The sequence below is a fragment of the Argopecten irradians genome, chromosome 13 (genome assembly GCF_041381155.1).
Source record: "Argopecten irradians isolate NY chromosome 13, Ai_NY, whole genome shotgun sequence".
Lineage (NCBI taxonomy): Eukaryota > Metazoa > Mollusca > Bivalvia > Pectinida > Pectinidae > Argopecten > Argopecten irradians.
This window is the reverse complement of record NC_091146.1, coordinates 3,897,999-3,916,610: the sequence shown is the minus strand read 5'-3', so window position 1 is coordinate 3,916,610 and position 18,612 is coordinate 3,897,999. Positions and strand designations below refer to the sequence as shown.

General features: G+C 33.8%; 1 protein-coding gene and 1 long non-coding RNA gene across 2 annotated transcripts; one reads left to right on the top strand and one right to left on the bottom strand.

Annotated features, from left to right (window-relative positions):
• The first annotated feature begins 813 nt into the window (after window positions 1-813).
• Window positions 814-17,259, top strand: LOC138306346 (uncharacterized). Its single transcript, XM_069246779.1, has 8 exons — window positions 814-1,363; window positions 1,710-1,766; window positions 4,023-4,365; window positions 5,127-5,262; window positions 6,109-6,314; window positions 6,574-6,949; window positions 7,780-8,033; window positions 14,358-17,259. Exons 3-8 carry the CDS (start codon window positions 4,103-4,105, stop codon window positions 14,569-14,571), a joined length of 1,449 nt encoding a protein of 482 aa, XP_069102880.1. The 5' UTR covers window positions 814-1,363; window positions 1,710-1,766; window positions 4,023-4,102; the 3' UTR covers window positions 14,572-17,259.
• LOC138306065 (uncharacterized) lies at window positions 12,518-14,109 on the bottom strand. The gene is made up of 3 exons (XR_011205770.1): window positions 13,758-14,109; window positions 13,117-13,187; window positions 12,518-12,533 (listed from the first exon to the last, which is right to left on the bottom strand). It is a non-coding gene; the product is annotated as an uncharacterized lncRNA (long non-coding RNA).
• Window positions 17,260-18,612: the final 1,353 nt, after the last annotated feature.

Here is an 18,612-nt window from a genome sequence, read left to right as displayed (position 1 = left end):
AAATTTTTCATAAAACATTATTATGTAGCTTCAAATACAAAAATTGCTGCGCAGTACTAGCAGTGCAGTCAATGTGTAATCCGGTCGCTCGATTGAGCAGGGGTCCGGTTTCGAAGAAAATGACGATTGTGGTGAAAATGCTGAATCGTTGGTATCTAAACATAATCAAACCTTTTAAAACTCAATTATAATTGTTATGGAATTAACTGAATGTTGTATTTCCGTCTGATAATTATTTGTAGCTGACATTTAAATATGTATTAACTAAACCTGTTGTGAAATCCAACCCCTGTGTCTGTAGTATGTGATGCAGTCCAATAATCATGCTTCCGGGGCTCAATAAAACGTGTTAAAATGCGGGACTTAGTCGCAGATCACTGGAAGACTTCTGTGTTATTCTTGAAATGTGATAACTTCTCTGTCTACTGGAGTTTGGGGATTAAAATTCGGTATAAAGTAAGTAGAGAAACATCGATTTGAAAAGTTGGCGGTTTCCAACGACCCTCCAATGCCGTGGATTTTGACACTCACAGAATCGTTTCGTTAGGCTTAATGTCACTGAAATTAGCCTGTTTGCTATTTGAGCGTATTTTCATGGAATCTATCGTTTCTAAGCTTACATGTATGACACCGTTTCACATATATTGTACACATTAAACTATTTGCGTTCGACTATGCTTACTAGGCTATGCGATGAGTGGTGAACCTCACTGCGTTCGGTCCTAACATGACGCTAACCCAAATTACACTTTTTGAAGAATTATTTTTATGCTCATGAGATATACCACAAACATCTAAGTGTACTCTAAGTACACCGTGAAGGTCTTTCGTCAATGGGTGTTTGTGGCAGAATGTCGAAATAACCTTTCGAATACATTTTTAACTTACAATCAAATAACCTCTTCACTGAACGTTGCAATGAAACCAAATTAGCAATCCATGTTGATGAGAAAATTTAAAGATTTGCGTTTGTGCTTACTGGGAAAGACACCTTCTGGCATTTGTTTAACATAATGCAGATGTGATGATACTATTGCACAACCAGCGGAAATTATTGCGTGACATTTCGATAAAACGATGTGTATCCTGTAACATTTAAGTACACAGCGGTGTAAAATTGTAGAGTTGTGTTTGAAATGAAAGTCGAAGATCGATGTTCAATGTAGGTACAGATATCTATCAGGTGTACGAGGCCGACGATTCATGGCCGTTTTAGGAATCGCAGTGGACGGGAGAAGGGTTACATAAAGTGGATTTAATGTTTATTTGAAGGTTTTTTAAGTGTAGTCTGGACAAATAAAAAAGACAAGGATACCAATGCTGAGGATACAACTCTATGTGATAAGATATTGTTAATCATCAGGTGAGTAGATAGTTACAGATCATCCTACCTTGATCAGGTAATCATTGAAAACAACCTCAGCAACCGCACAGTGTCTATACTCCACTACGCTCTCTGTGTATGTTAATATTTCAAAGCCAATGCATACACATGTACATACACATACCACTCATTTGTTAATCTGGTATTCCATTGATAAAAACAGGGCACTCAACCGTAACCTTACCTTATGTATACTAGGTAAACTACAGAGCACTCAACCGTAACCTAACCTCATGTATACTAGGTAAACTACACCTCCCTATACGTGGTACTAAACTGTTCATCTTCCAGACTGGAAAACACTTAGTTCTACTTTCGTTTTCAGGGTTTCAGGAAGATATGTTTATAAACAAGGGACTCCATGTCGTCAGGTGGTACAAAGGTAAATATAGCTTACCTATTTTATAAATATCATTGACAATACATTTCTGTCGTAATAGGTATCAAAATGCTAAATATAGCCATTAAATATTATTGGCAGAAATTTCACGTTATAACAGGTATTGCAACGATAAATATATCTTACATATTGATTTTTATAGTGAATTGTGAACATAGCATGTTACAGTATTAAAGGTTAAGTATAGCTTACATGTTTGATAAAATATTATTGGCAATTCATTCCTGTCATAACAGGTGTTACAAAGGCAAGTATAACTTACTTAATTATTTTTATAGTAAATTGTCATCATAACAGGTATTAAATTAGGTAGCTATGGGATATGTTTGATAGTAAATTAAATCTAAAACCTGTTAAAAATCATTAGTACATTCTTTATAAACATGTGTTGTAAATGTTAGCTAGGCTAGTGGAAGTTAACGTTAATAAAAGCACATACATTATTTGTGGCCGTTGTTGTTCTTGACGACGACGACGACGACGATGATAATGACGATGATGATGATGATGATGATGATGATGATGATGATATGATGATGATGATGATGATGAAATTGTTGATTATGATGGTGATGATGAAAACATATATAATTGTTACGAAAGTACTGTTTCTATATTACCATCGCCATATATTCTAAGTGTATCAATAATGTATATAGCTTAACTGTTACACACACACAAACAGTCATGGCTGCCCCTGTGACAGAGTCTTCTGATCCTATTAACCAATTATATGACACACACAAACAAACAGTCATGGCTGCCCCTGTGACAGTCTTCTGATCCTATTAACCAATTATATGACACACACAAACAAACAGTCATGGCTGCCCCTGTGACAGTCTTCTGATCCTATTAACCAATTATATGACACACACAAACAAACAGTCATGGCTGCCCCTGTGACAGAGTCTTCTGATCCTATTAACCAATTATATGACACACACAAACAAACAGTCATGGCTGCCCCTGTGACAGAGTCTTCTGATCCTATTAACCAATTATATGACGACTTAGACAAGAAACAGTCTTGTGAGTAGTGTGAATGGGTTTATTATTTGTCTAAATATAGAAAATATACGATGATGATAGATGTACATTCGTACCAAATATTGGTTTTCACTTTACATGTTATTGATTTTAACAGGTAAAACATCATTTTACTTTTTAAAATTACGATCAAAGTTGAGTATATCTCGAGCACGCGTATACATGGTGGTGAAATCCGTGCCATTTGACCGAGAAACATATACAATGTATATCAGTGATGACGTCATAAAGTACCTTTAAGTAACACTCGTGTTTTTACACACGTGATATAGAAAAGGTATCATGTGTAGCACACTGGAGTGTGACGAAATCGAACAGGACAAACGAATGATAACTGGTATTAGAATGTAAGTGTGAGTTATATCGTGACCAAACATATGGCAATATTAATTGAATGCCAAATACTTTTGAACATTACATACGTAAACACATTGTACATCTACTACTTTTACTAGTTCTACAACAGGTGTAACAGTACAATTGTGGTATACGTTCATATTTGTGCTTAATATAAAGGTCCAGATTACAGATACCCGGTAAAGTCGTTTGTCTTTACATGGGACCAGCACAATTTATACTATTCAGCATGTGAATGTATGTAGACGGGCCTTTCTTGAAAACATCAAAGTACAACTATTATGTACATATTAGAATTTGTCTGTAACAACGTTGCAAAGATAGTTAATGTAAAATAGCAAATCTGAACCGAAACGGACTTTAATTTTTAAAATGGGAATGCAATTCAACTTTGATATTTCTGAAGGAATGTAAAAGTTATAACTCTACCGTTTATACTACAATTATCATCACCCAATGAGCTACTAATTCTAAAAACATAATAACAAATTAAAATATCACTTTTCATAACGCGGGTCGTCTTATGATTCCAGTCATCGTCCTATGTAACTACTGCGTTGACTGTCATCTGTTCAGTTAACATAGATCTCACGGGTAATCTTGAATTTGTTTGGTGTTTAGCCTCATCTTAGGCCATTTACATAAAATTTCTTATTACTTTTTATTTTTTGTTTCGAAAAAGAAGTGGTTTTTTAAGTAGTTTTGCATTGCTTAACTTGTATGTCTATCCATTCAAGCATTATCTTGTTTCATTATAGCGTAAACTTGGAATTGTATGTGTATCAATTCAAGCATTATCTTATCTTATTCTATTGTAACGACTTCGAAAAGCGAGGTGCAACTATTTCTGTGGTTTATTTGGCGACGATTAAGATGAGATGAAGACTCCCTGACAAAGCTAACCTTGGGTAATGGCGACTTCTAAACCCCTTTTGGACGGACAGGGCGACAAAACCATCCAAGAGAGTTTGGACGCCCTATTTCTGTCGGATACGGATTGTGACGTAACCTTCATCGTCGGTGATCAGCGCACAAGGATATCCGCGCATAAACTAATCCTGGCCTGTCGCAATCCAGCTTTCTCTTTGATGTTTGAGAATTGTCGTCGGACAGGGAAGAGAGACGAAATTGTTATTATGGATATCACTGCCGACATCTTTTATTTGTTTTTAAGGTTCAGTATTTGTTTGTTGGAAATTCCGTGGATTTCACGAATAAATTATGTGTCTGTATTAGTTTTACTCTTCCCTGCGGAGGGGTCGAATTTAAAAAAAAAAAGAAAAACACATCTATGTGCATTATTTGCTAAACTTTAGTAGGAAATTAGCAGAACTTGGTTAGAAATATTAGCCTGAGATATAGCATATTAACATATCCATATCGGTCCTCACTGACCCCCACGTAGAGGGGCGGGGTTAAACGGAGTCAAAATGACTCAAATTTCAAAATATCATTTGAATTCACAAACTTGATGGAACCAAATAATCTTCATAGATTAAAAAATCAAATTTATAAAACTACTGACTAACTTCAAGGGCTTTATGAGCCAATATATAGTGTATGTATGTCTTTTCTCATTCTGTATCTGAACTCAGGGGATCGTAAAGGCCCGTGGGCCTCATCTGTCTCTGTTTGACTTTGCTTCTGCAGATGTATTAACAAATGCATAAATAATCTGAGTGAAAATTTTAAATGATGAATTATATATGACCCTGATTTTATGATTGACATGCCCACTTATGTACAATACTTATTCCTTGATATAATAGTTAATCAGATGTTTTTCGTCATCCAATAATATCCGTTATATTTAATTCAATAATGGTTGACATAATGTTGATCTCCTGTGGTTTCATAAATCAATATTGAAATGTCAACGTATTAACCCAATCAAATGACTATTAATGAATATTAGCTATCTGTATTATATTGTAGATACCTGTACACAGACGAAATTCAACTGAACAAAGACACCGCAACGGCTCTACTTAGCGTGACAAAGAAATTTCGCATCGATTGTCTCACTAGCAAATGTAATGAATACCTTCTAGGTCGGATGTGTTCGAAACATGTACGTACAATTGGGAGCCATTTTATTAATTAGCGATTTTTTCTCTCATATCTACACGTGTAATACTGGCTGGTCTCTCATACCTACACGTGTAATACTGGCTGGTCTAGGGCAATGCACTCATGTCGCCTGAAGTTGTATTGCATGGCTATCCATGCAACAAAGCCTTGTGACGTCACAGCGTCAACAAAATTACTACTTTATCGGTACAATTTTAACTTCTTTTTTTTTCAGAAAATATGTTGTATTTACTTGAAAAGATACAAACAATAGAATTTGTGTCGAAAATATCAAGCAATTATCATGCATGGAAAATGATTTGCATTCACTAATTTTTATCGAATTCGTTTCAAAATGGCGGAAAGTCGTAATAGTAAAATTGCAATTAAACGTCGAGTTATGAGAGAAAACTACTCTTTCATACGTGGATATGAGGGATAAGGATATTCTACCCTCGGGATCACAAATGGTTGTAAAACTCTCGGCAAGCCCCGGGTATTACAACATTTTGTGACCCTCGAGTAGAATATTCATTTCATTCATATCCACATATGAAAGAGTCTTATTGAGTTGTAGCGCTTACTTGCTTATATGTTCATTATGAATGGTAATTGCGTGGTTTCAACATGGCGCTAACATATTCAAAATTATCTAGGCGCTAAAATTATATTTTGCCAAATTTCGTACATGAACTGTAATAAGTGTCATATAATTTCCAATTCAAATTTATATCATTATGCACACTATGGTATGATTAATGTTAATTAATCAATCAATGACATTTGTTATTTTGATAATTGATTAGTAATAATTCACTGAGGAAAAGTGAAACAAATTATTTTGCAGGAGAGTATGGAATCTATTCTCGTATCAGACAGTGAGTGTGACGTCACATTCATTGTTGGAGATCAACGCACAAGGATGTACGCTCACAAACAAATCCTGACCTATCGAAGTCCGGTTTTCTCAGTAATGTTTGAGGGACCTTTGGCTGAGAAAGATGAAGTTGTTATTCCAGATATTCCTGCAGATATTCTTTGTTTATTTTTAAGGTGCGAAATGTTTCTTATTACTTTCTGAATCATTTTAAATTTTCAAAATAAAATTATCCCTTTTCGTGTTGGCCTCCACAGGCAAACGGAAATTCTTGAAGAAACCGACAGATTAGTAAATATATCTTAAATATTGATATTTGATTCTATAGGTTGCATTTTTGCCATCTGTCTATATTCAATTTGATATCAAATTACATATGAAAATAATCGAATCAAAAAGTTCTCTTCAATGAAATATTCTTTTTTTATGTTATAGATACCTGTACACAGATATAATTCAACTGAACTTAGATAATGCAGCGCCGCTTTTAGACGTGGCAAGGAAATATTGGATTGATATTTTAGTTGAGGAATGCGAACTGTATCTTCTGGACCAGGCGTCTTTTACAAACGCACGTGCAATTTTGGAACAGGCAATTATCTTTGTTATAGACTCGGTACGAGAAAAATGTCTCGAGATTATCGATCAGAAGTTCTCACGTGATCGTGTTATGCCAAGCATGGAGAGTGAATCTTACCCGAACATTTCAACGGTTTTCGGAAGATATAGCGGACTAGTTGGAAGGGAAAAGGGGAAATACTGGGCACTCCGTTCCTGGTTGATAATGGAAAAACATCTTAACAGTGAAAAAGTACGGTATATCATTTAAAACTCTTTATTATGTCTTCAACATTCTTACCATTTGTAAAACACACAATTTTATTTCCTCCATAACAAATTCATACCATTTCTAATGTATGTTTTGTTGATCTAACATAATTCTAAGAGTTGTGATGTTATAACTGACAGCTAACAACACATATGATTAATGATCTTACTCTTTATTTTAGGAAAGTTGCATTATAGTTTCTGTTGCTTTTTCAAAACCTAAATTAAACTAATTTGTGAGAAAATATTACCCATCAATTATTATTATTTTATTTGTACAGATTTTTTGAATTATAGAGAAAAAAGCCAGAATAATAACAAAAAACAAGCTTTATTCTGCAATCTATGTCTTTTAAATGTATCATAGAACTTTAGGCCATATTATTTATTTTGTCTCTGTTGGTATAGATTCATGGATTCAAATTTCTTTATTGCTGTCAAATACACGTTCGTGTGTACCAAGATGTCAAATAAACATACGGATATGAGGATCACACTCGGCATACAATTAGTATATCTCTACAAACCTATTCCGTCTTTGCACACAGCATAGTTATCTCCCTTGGGATGTCAAATCTGATTGTCTTATGCAATTGAATTTGTTCAAAAACCTCCCTTGTAGATAGGTATCCATTGTGACGTCATGATTTTGTGATGGAAATTCACGTCGTTTTCTGTGAACATTATGACGTTACGCTCGTAAACACCTGACGTCACAATCAATGCCTACCCGTCGGAGCAGATAACTCTGTGAAATACAAACACATAATAGAGTAAATCTATTTTTCGTCCTTCCACTTTCTTGTGTTCAAGGTAAAACCAACAGGTCGTGACGTCACTGACAAGAATAAGTCCTTAATAGAATGCCTGGGGGAGCTGTTTGAAAGCGGTACAATGAGTGATGTCGTGTTCATCGTTGGAGCACACAAGGAGCGAATCCACGCGCATCGTCTCATCCTTATCAGCAGGAGTCCTGTGTTCTATGCTATGTTTGAGGGTGAATCAGCAGGCGAACTGAAGATAATCCTTCCAGACACATCTGAGAGTGCTTTTTATTCGTTTATTAGGTAACGTTGCATTATTTTATTACATTTCCTTATTCACTTTCTATGTAGAAATTAAATTGGAGGAATTTCATAACGATAGATATGGCGTTTGTTTAAAACCATTGTCAACATGAATTCTAATAACAAAAAATCTATCATTAAGATATTTTTCTGTAAATGATTTCATAGTTATATATATATAGATATAAATAATATAGTGTAATTCAAATTTTCCGCGTGAAGTTTAGCATTACTCTTTTTAAAGGTGATAAATAGTGCCGATGAATGGCAAATTCAAATTTCCCGCGTGAAGTTTAGCATTACTCTTTTTAAAGGTGATAAACAGTGCCGATGAATGGTAAATTTTATCTATTTAAAGTAGGAGCAGACAAACTCGTATTATTTTATTTCTTAATCAGAACTAAAGCATTTAAAATAATTATTTGCATCCCGAAAACCATCAATGGTACTATGGCTGATATGGAATGAGGTTCTGATTATGCAGACACCAAAAGCATATCAAATTAATCTGTGGTTTAGAGTTAATTAAAAACTCTATACTCGAGTAAACATCAATTCCTGTTAAGGTGATAAATATTGTCTATGCTCTGTCGGCTGTGGAGCGCCTTTATATATCATACAGCCGGTTGTTTTCGCAGGGAAGATATTTACGCGATTTTGCAGGTCATTGCTATGTCATTGCACGTAAAACTCTTTTAAACATTTATAAAAGTTATATTTTACCTATTTTAGAATATGCTGATGTTTTATGGGATAACTGTACTGAACAATGTAAACTTCTGTTAGAGTCTGTCCACTTAGAAGCCGCTAGGATTATAACGGGATTGCGCAGAGGTACCTCCCATGATATACTTTATAAAGAACTAGCTTGGGAATCTCTTTCTGATCGGCGTCAAAAACACAAACTTATTCTTATGTTTAAGATACTCCGTGGATTTGCTCCACAGCATTTGATTGAAATTGTACAACCATTTTTATATCAGCCTGAAAATGAGAGATATCCACTAAGGATGACAAGATATTTTAATATTCCTATGTGCAGAACTGCAAGTTACTATACTAGTTTTTTCCAAGTACCTTTAGAGAATTTAATTCTTTCGCTTTAAACTTTGACTTATCGAATGTTAATACTGTTGCACAATTTAAAACACTCCTTTTTAACATTAATAAAATGGAACCTGATATAACAAATACCTTTATAAACAAAGGTTCTCGAATTATAAATATTACTCTGTGCCAGCTCATACATTCCTCTAGCAATCTAAATTCTGACCTATTTCGCGATCATTTGAGAGATTCTCCAATTTGTTCTTGTGGCCTTGGTAATGAAACAGCCGAACACTATCTTTTCATATGTCCTTTATTTAATGAACAAAGATCATCACTCAGAACCAAAATACATAACTCTAATATCCCCCACTCGCATTTTAACGCAAAAACTCTACTGCATGGCTGTGACAATTGTGATGAAGAAAAAAATACATATTTATTGCAATGCATATCAGAATATATATCTGAAACTAAAAGATTTTTTTTTAGATTTTTCTACTATGATAGGTTGGGGAGATACACTAATAATAATATTCATTCATAATGTAATGTTAAATGTTAAAATATTTTGTTGATAATTGTTCTATACCGGATTTGATTGGAGATGGCTAATATAGGCTTTGCCTGTTGCCAAATCCATTTGCATATTATTTGCAATAAAATTTGTTGAAATTGCTATGATCGCAAAAACTAAATATTTGATCTGGGAATTTCTTAGATATTGTAACATTATAACAATTATAAAAAAAAATCTAAATACTTGATCCGGAAATTTCTTCAATATGGTTACATTATAATACATGTAACTATTTGTCCTTAAAGCCAGGCCGCGGAATGAAAAAAAAAATGAAAAAACAATTCTACTAAAATTACGAAAATGTTGACCCGCGCTGTACTATTTCAATTTCAAGATTTTAAGGTAGCTGGCTCGACCGTTTGAAAGTAATTAACTTTTTTTTCATTTATAGATATTTTTAATTGTATTGTCATGCTGTGTAAAAAAATGGACAAAAAAGTGTGTGTCATTGTGCTAGTTTTTTTGCTAGCCTCGTTTGAAAAGTGTTACCTTGACAACGACTTAACCAAACCTTTGCGCAGAAATATAGCACAACTGGACATGTTCTTGGTAAATGTAATGCAATAAAATTAAATGGAAATATAAGATTTTTTCATTTGTTCTTACTTTAATGTATTTGTATGGATGTCTTGTGACTATTAATAAATATAAAACATAAATCAATGTATTTATTGTTTCCTAGCGTCGATTTAAAAAGTGTCTCCATGGCAACGTTTCCCTCATTTTTCAGTACTGATATATAGCAAAATGAGTTGTCCATTTTAACATGATAAAAATATATGAAGGAATAATTAACTTTTTTCCAAAGATGCTCATTTTGCAGAGGACATCCATATCTTTATAAAAATGATGAGAAAATGGCATGTCATTGTCCAAAGAAAAAAGTTATTGGATGTTAAATCCATAGCAACCGTTTTCCTTAGCAACATTTTTCTAAAATGTATATATAGGGTTGTTGTGTACATTTGAATGTAACCTAATGTTTCTGATAAAGACATGTTATGCATGTAAAAATGATAAAATATTTGTTTTTCAATGAAAAACTATATTTTGGTTAACTTTTATTAGTAACCAACTGTTGCATAGCAACTAAGCAGTATTCTATACAAAAGTCTTACCTGGATTCAATTTTGCATTCTATTCAAAGTTATTTGATATTTATAGCATTTAGACAAAAGTTTTTCTTTGAGACATTCATAAATTTTCATAACTTAAACAATTTTGTGATGAAAAAGTACTCTATGAAAGGTTGTGTACCCTAGCAACCACTTTCAAATATTCCCCCTTCACATAACTGAATACTTCATAGCAATACAATTGCATTTTCATACATAGGAATGCTCAAATTTTGTGGTTTCTAAGTTATTTTAATCAAAGATCTCAATTTTTATATTAAATTATTAGCATCAAGGGGATATATGAATGTAAATTTTATATATATGTAAAACAACCACTGATAACAGGGCTGAGGTCTTTGGTCACATGACTTCCAAGATACCTGTTTGGAGGTCAGTGATTTTTATCAATGTACTATGTCTTCCCTCCATTTCCTAAACCTGGTACATACCTTAATGCCCCTGGCTGCTTAAAGGAAATTAAATAAAATCAAACTTAAAAACCATAAGAATTCCACATAAAAATCTAATAGAAGCAAGTAAATAACAAATATTGTTTATGAATTATTTCCCATACATGTATGTAAGTTTGAATTGAATTCCATTCCAAGATAAGAAAAAAAACATGTAATGGCACTCTATGATGACAACAGACAAAGCACAATAGCAAATTGGTATCCAGTCTCTGATGCAACATCATTTTATAGATTATCTTTTATAAAAAAATCATCTTTTAAAATTTATTAAAAGTTTGTATCCTTAAATGATGATTAACAACATCAATTCCTGTAATATTTGATTTATTCAAAAATGAAAGAAAGAACAGAACTTGAGCATGCATAATTAATATATATATAAGATAGATGTTCTGCTCATTGAGAAGTTGAAATTGACATAATCACAAATATGACATAATGAAACTTTTACAATAAATTCAGGAAAAAGTTCTGACAATGGAAAGATTACCATTAAAACTATCACATTGATATTAAATGTATTATCTATACATATCATAGATTACAGACTAAAAATCCAACATTTAATCATAATGTTTTGTTTCTAATATCCATGAAGAAATCAATCTTTCAACACTGAATGTTGAATGATTACCAGCAACACTCAATCAACTAAGACATCTCTTAATAGTTTCTGTAAACATATTTCCATAATTAGCTGCAGTGAACAAGACTTGAGTTATGTCCCCTGAAAGCTGCAGATTCAGTTCTCAACATATGCAGACAGGAACAACAGTTCAACTTCTTTTGAAAGCACAGACATAGTGTTCCTTATCACAGTTTGCAGTTGGTGACATGGTCAGTTTATTTACCAATCATGGAGCAGTGTCCTAAAATTCAATCAAGGGACATCATTATACAATAGGTACATGTAACAGGATACTGATGGCTCAAAAACAAGTTAATCTGTTACAGTAAGCATCCATATGTGCCTTTTATCCTTTGAGACGCATTCTTATGTCTTGATTCACATGTAAAAGACTTGCAAGATCATGCAAAATGGAATACAAATCACAAGTAGTATGGGGGCATTTTTACAACTTCAACTGTTTTTCAGAAAAGGGAGTGGCGCTTATAGGGGGGAGGGGGGCACTAATTACGTACATATATATAATTATAGATTGCTGCCTTTTGTATAATTTTGACCTAATAGATTGTTTTCAAATATACACACCTCTAACAACATGTGAAAGTGCTCTTGTATTGTCCCTCTTCTGCCAATCTCTCCCTCGAATCCTGAATCCTGATAAAATAAAGATGGGTTTGTTACATGACAATTTTATCGATTTAATCATTCTCATAAATTGTACTGGTCTATTATATGAATTATACAAAATCCACACAAAATGGTAAATGGATACACTGTTATTGTACATTTTATCAAAATTTTGAATTCATTGTGACAGGCATTTTTTTATCTAGGATGTACATGAAGAAAATAGATTTCTTTTATAATATTTTATCCCCTTCAATCTTGATTGTGGATCAAGATAATTCATTTGAACTGAAGTCCATGACCAGTATGCTACAGATCAATACATACAACGAAATGTACATTGTAGATCAAATTAATTATGAACCCATACATGTATCTTTTTATTATGACTTGGTAATGTAGAAAAGTATAATTATATAACAGTAATTGACAATATAACCTACACAGACACATGATTAAACTTGTGTTCACTTTATATAATTCATTCATTCATTTATTTCAAAATTTCATATTGACACAATTCAAATATGTATTATGATATCAACCCATATTCATATGTCAACTTTTGTACACATGCATGTTTACAAAGCTTCCTCAGAAAATCACTTACAACATGGATATTGGATAACTGCTAGCAGATCACAAAATGTCAGCAGCTACATATGTCAGCATGTGTCACACCTATAAATTAAAAAACAAGATTATTAATTTAGATAAAAAACTAAATCAATTTAATATTTTAGAAAAAAAGTATGTTACATGCTAATAAGCAACATGCACAAGTGACTGTACATGGTGAATTCTATAATGATGTGATGTATAATGGCATATTACAATTATATGTAATAGAACTATGTAGCTGGCCCCGAAGTGTCACTCATGAATACCCTTTATGTAGGCTTACATGTACACATAACAAATACATGTATGTACTATACATAAATGTAACAACATCTAACCTGGATATAATGTAGATAATATGTTGATGTGACTCATGTATTTTTATCTGTTTATGTCATTTGCATAGTTTTGTCAAATATATCTTGTTTCCCCCTAAGCAGTGCACATATAGATCTAGTACACGCAGAGAAATATCTGAAATCGACACTGTCTGACTGCAAGTTATAAACAGACTGGTGATCTACTGAATTTCTTGAAATATTAGAGAAGGATCGAAAATAATTAGGTCCAGATATGGATTATTTATTCGCTTAATTTGATTAAAGCTTAAAGATAATCAATATATCTTACCGTGTCCGCTTTGTGGTCTTCCTAATGCATGTCAGTGGATTTGTTGTGATTGTTGCTCGGCCATCGGTAGCGATTTGGCCTTCAATAAAACTTCCAATCCCCGTTTTCTATGCAATAAATCATTCTCTCATCTTCCTGTGTGTCTCAATAATCTACCTTTTTGGTTTAAACGACCTAAATTATTATCAAATGCCTCTACTCAGCATGATAATAACATACCACACACTCGTCTGGTCTTGGCGTCGATAGTGACCGCCATAACCGGAAGTACGTATCATTGTCGTGAAACGAAATATATTTTCTTAAATTCACGTTTCCTGCATGTACTTTGACTGACTTACCAATAATATAGTTTACTGATCAAATCAGATAAATTATAACGTGTTTTTTTGGATTTATTTTGCGAAAAAAATATACGACAATCGTGCTGGTTTACGATGCGCGCGCACATTCAAAATCGGCCGAGCCAACTACCTTAATTGCCTGACAGACCAATTGTTGGCAAAATATTTGTTAAGGATCTAGGTTTTCATTTCTAATAAATGAATAAATTAAAAGAATGAGAAATATCTGATTGTATTTTTTTCTATTTTTATGCAGGTACCTGTACACCGACAAAATCCGTTGCAGACCATGTGATGCAGACCACTTGTGTGATTTGGCACGAAAGTACAACGTGGACAGTTATTTTAAAGACATGACTGTTTATAATGTCTGTAGAAAGTTATTTGGTCACCAACAGTCTACAAACAATGACAATCCAGGGAGACCAGTAAATATAGGGACATTTGTCAGGTTTAGGGTGGCAAAATGATACCACGCCAGACAATACCGTCAATGGGAAATTTGAACCACGCCAGACAATACTGTCAATGGGAAATATGTACTACGCCAGAAAATACCGTCAAAGGGAAATATGTACCACGCCAGACAATACCGTCAATGGGAAATATGTACCACGCCAGACAATACCGTCAATGGGATATGTGTACCACGCCAGACAATATCATAAATGGGAAATATCTACCATGCCAGACAATATCGTCAATGGGAAATATGTACCACGCCAGACAATACCGTCAATGGGAAATATGTACCACGCCAGACAATACCGTCAATGGGGTATGTGTACCACGCCAGACAATACCGTCAAAGGGAAATATGTACCACGCCAGACAATACTGTCAATGGGATATGTGTACCACGTCAGACAATATCATAAATGGGAAATATGTTCTACGCCAGACAATACCGTCAATGGAAAATTTGTACCACGCCAGACAATACTGTCAATGGGAAATATGTATCACGCCAGACCTTACTGTCAATGGGAAATATGTACCACGCAAGACCATACTGTCAATGGAAAATATGTACCACGCCAGACAATACCGTAAATGGGAAATATGTATGTTTCATGAACAGTTCAACGATGAAGTTTACATTTACCGACATATAATTAATTTTTCTTTGTTTTCATACCAAATCTGGCTTTCTGATTGGCCAATATTTTTTTTTGCATACCACTATGAAAAAAAATCCGAGAATGGCGCGAAACCCCGACGTTATCGTGACGTCACAATAGAGACATTGACGTTGCGTATTGATTCGGAAAAAAGAGTCCCTTGAAAAACCACTGTAATGTTACATTTAAACATACTTCATTTTATCAAATAGAGTATAAAATTAATTATAAGTATTGATGTCACTATTTTTTTAATTTTATGGGGTTATGAAAAGAAAAATTGTTTGCGAACTTTTGTGAGAATCCGCTAAGCGGATTCACACAGTTTGCAAACAATTTTTTTTCATACCCCGATAAAATTAAAAAATAGTGACATCAATGCTTAATTATTAATGTATTAAGTTTTATTGTAAAAGAAATGCGACCTTCGATATTATTTTTAATCAAGACATTTTCTATCCGAGTTACTTCCTTTCGTTTTTAGTGTCGGAGTGAAACAAACAAATGAGCGCGCGCGCGCGCGAGAGAGAGAGAGAGGAGGGAGGGAGAGAGAAAGAGACACCAAACCTGTATTACTGCATAAGGTCTCTAGAGATTGGTGGCCTTTTTGTCTTTATAAACATGTTGAAATATCTAAGGCAACAAGTGAATCAGATGTGTTTCAGAAACAGCGCACATGCTATCTAGATGAATACAAATGTAGTTTTTCCTTTCTATGATTTTCTAAATAAATATGTACATGGGTAAATACATTACTGAAATTGAAAGGCACTGCGAGCAACCTGATCGACATCGAGCATTACACATAATGATTTATCTCCTCCTGGGTCGCTCCGGTTGGTATTTGTGCTGTTACATGCAAAGGTAAATGGTAATAATGTAGTGTAAGGTTTGAGCGATAACTAAGATGAGAGCATCTGATAAAATAATAGCAATAATCTTAATAATGTCCTCGATGCTACACCAAGCAGTATTTGACAAATCTCATGAGGTGATTAATTACAGGAACTTATCCTCGCTAAAATTCGGTTTGTAACCAGTTTTCACAATTTCATTTCGATTGTTATTTGACACAAAATCGAAAACAGCCCTATCAATTACACATACATTATTATTTCTGACGGTTTAACCCATAATTGAAGTTCATCAGTATATATTTACACTTGCTAGGCTTGGTCACTATACGCTAATACTAGCCGATTTTGTTTACCATAACTGCATGGTAACATTGAACTTTGAACTTGCGTAAGGAAATGTTCTGTGCAACGTAAAAGGACTACTTTTTTTTAAAAAGAAACACATGGCTTTGTTTACATTTTGACGCAACATTACGTGTATATTGTTGTCTTTCATAGAATTTTGGAAAAATGTAAACAATATATACATGTTTTATACTTATATATGATTCAAACAATTTTTAAATTAACAATTGTATAAAGAAACGGAAAAATATCCCGACTGGGGCGACGTGCTTTCATTTTTGTTAAAAATGATGGGTGTCAATTGTAAACATTACATCTGTGCCTATGTTCGTCCTACGATCGAGCCTTTGGGGTGGACGGGTGTGAGACCCTCTGATAGAGGTCAGTTATAAATATATCCTCTTGTATTTGTTCTTTGAGTATTTAATCATGTGTATTATAAAACATGCATCGCTAATAATCCACGTGTCGACAGTTCCGCGTCACCACAAATACATTGTATCCATCGAACACAAGTGAATTTGTTTCATCTATCGATGGCGATATGGATCTAAGCGTAGATTATATAATCACATGGCTCCCAAGGATGTAATATCGTCAAGTCAGACGACATCTCAAACACATTGAGCTACTTGAAAATCGGTGTTTTGACAACTTCGGCAAACTAAAGTGTGTAAGCGTGCGTCAGCTTCGCCTCGCTGCACAATAACGGTCACCGAGTTCACACATGTGGCCGTGTACAAATTCTTTATGTTATTACGCTATATATTAACTTTTAGCAAAATTGAATATATATTTCAAGTTCTGATCTGATTAAATAAAATTATCTCTGAAATTTACTTTGTTTGTCATGTTTATTTTACACTAAAATATTGAACTTTTTTGTCGTCGCGGATGAATAATTCTACCTTACGTGAAGCGTCATCATTCGCTGTTCAATTGAGTAAGCTCCTCCCACTTTTGACCGACTTTTTTTTAAATAATTACGTCACTTTCAAATGACGATTTTATTGCATAAAATATTTATAATGAAAAGTCGTGTGAGTGTAAATATAGGGATTGAATTTCGTTGTTATGTTAACCATGCTTGTATGGAGCAATTCCCCTAAGAATATATTCAATATGGGGCGCTACGCCCCATAGAATATATTCTTAGAGGAATTGCTCCATACAAGCATGGTTAACATAAAAACGAAATCCAATCCCTATATGTGACTACCATAGTGTAATAAATATGTCTGTCCTATTGCTACTGTTTGCTGCATCCAATGTTCTTCTGAACCCCTGCCTCTGACCCGGAAGTATATCATTAACACAATCTGACAGCTATCTTCAGAAGTATCGTACGTGCGTGTTGAATCATTAACAAGATCGGTCATTGGATGTTAACCTTGGTCAGGTGATTTGGAAGTTTGGTGGTTTATTATGAGGATTATGGGAAGGTTTCTCCCTTAAAGCATAAAACTGATGCATAATTAAAATCATTTTATGACCCTTATGAATAATATCATTTTAAAAGTGTTTCAGTAGTTTGTCAAATTTGGAGGCAATAAAGAGAATAATAATAATAATACTGATGTTATGCGAAAGTAAATGTATCGTATGGTACATTAAACAACCCTGTGGTATACGTTATTTTTATGCGACCTATACACTGAATGATCGGGTGATGGAGTGGTTATTCACTTAACTTATGCATAGCTAGTCGAAGATCTATCCGCAACACGAATGCGGGAAATCATGAGTCGTCGTGCCCTTATACGTAGGTTTCCAAGAACTCCGGTTTTATTTCACTCTAAGACCCCTGGCGCTGATATCCGTAATTTGTATTATATGTAAGTTATATATAACTTTTTACAAGTTTTCTCATTCAGAAAATAATATCTTTTTTGTCTTAAAATTTCAAGGATTTTAAAATGTTTTCTATATTGTGATCCTATACCATAACTGTATAGACAAAATCTGTGTTACTCTGTCATAAAATAAATATAATTTGTATGTTTACCTGATTTATTGTGTACAATAAACATATCAACAAACGGTAAGACCTCCAGGAAGGTAAACTGTTAAGAATTCAATCATTTAAACAATAAATCACCGGCGATAGAGAGGGAGAAAATCCACACCCTGTAGTTGAATATAACAGTCATAATTTCACGGTTTCAATAGCACTCTTGATTTATATCTA

Coding starts and splice junctions, on each gene's coding strand:
- LOC138306346 (XM_069246779.1), top strand. CDS start 4,103: ATGGCGACTTCTAAACCCCTTTTGGACGGACAGGGCGACAAAACCATC. Junction 4,366..5,126: donor ATCTTTTATTTGTTTTTAAG/GTTCAGTATTTG, acceptor ATTATATTGTAG/ATACCTGTACACAGACGAAA. Junction 6,315..6,573: donor ATTCTTTGTTTATTTTTAAG/GTGCGAAATGTT, acceptor TTTATGTTATAG/ATACCTGTACACAGATATAA.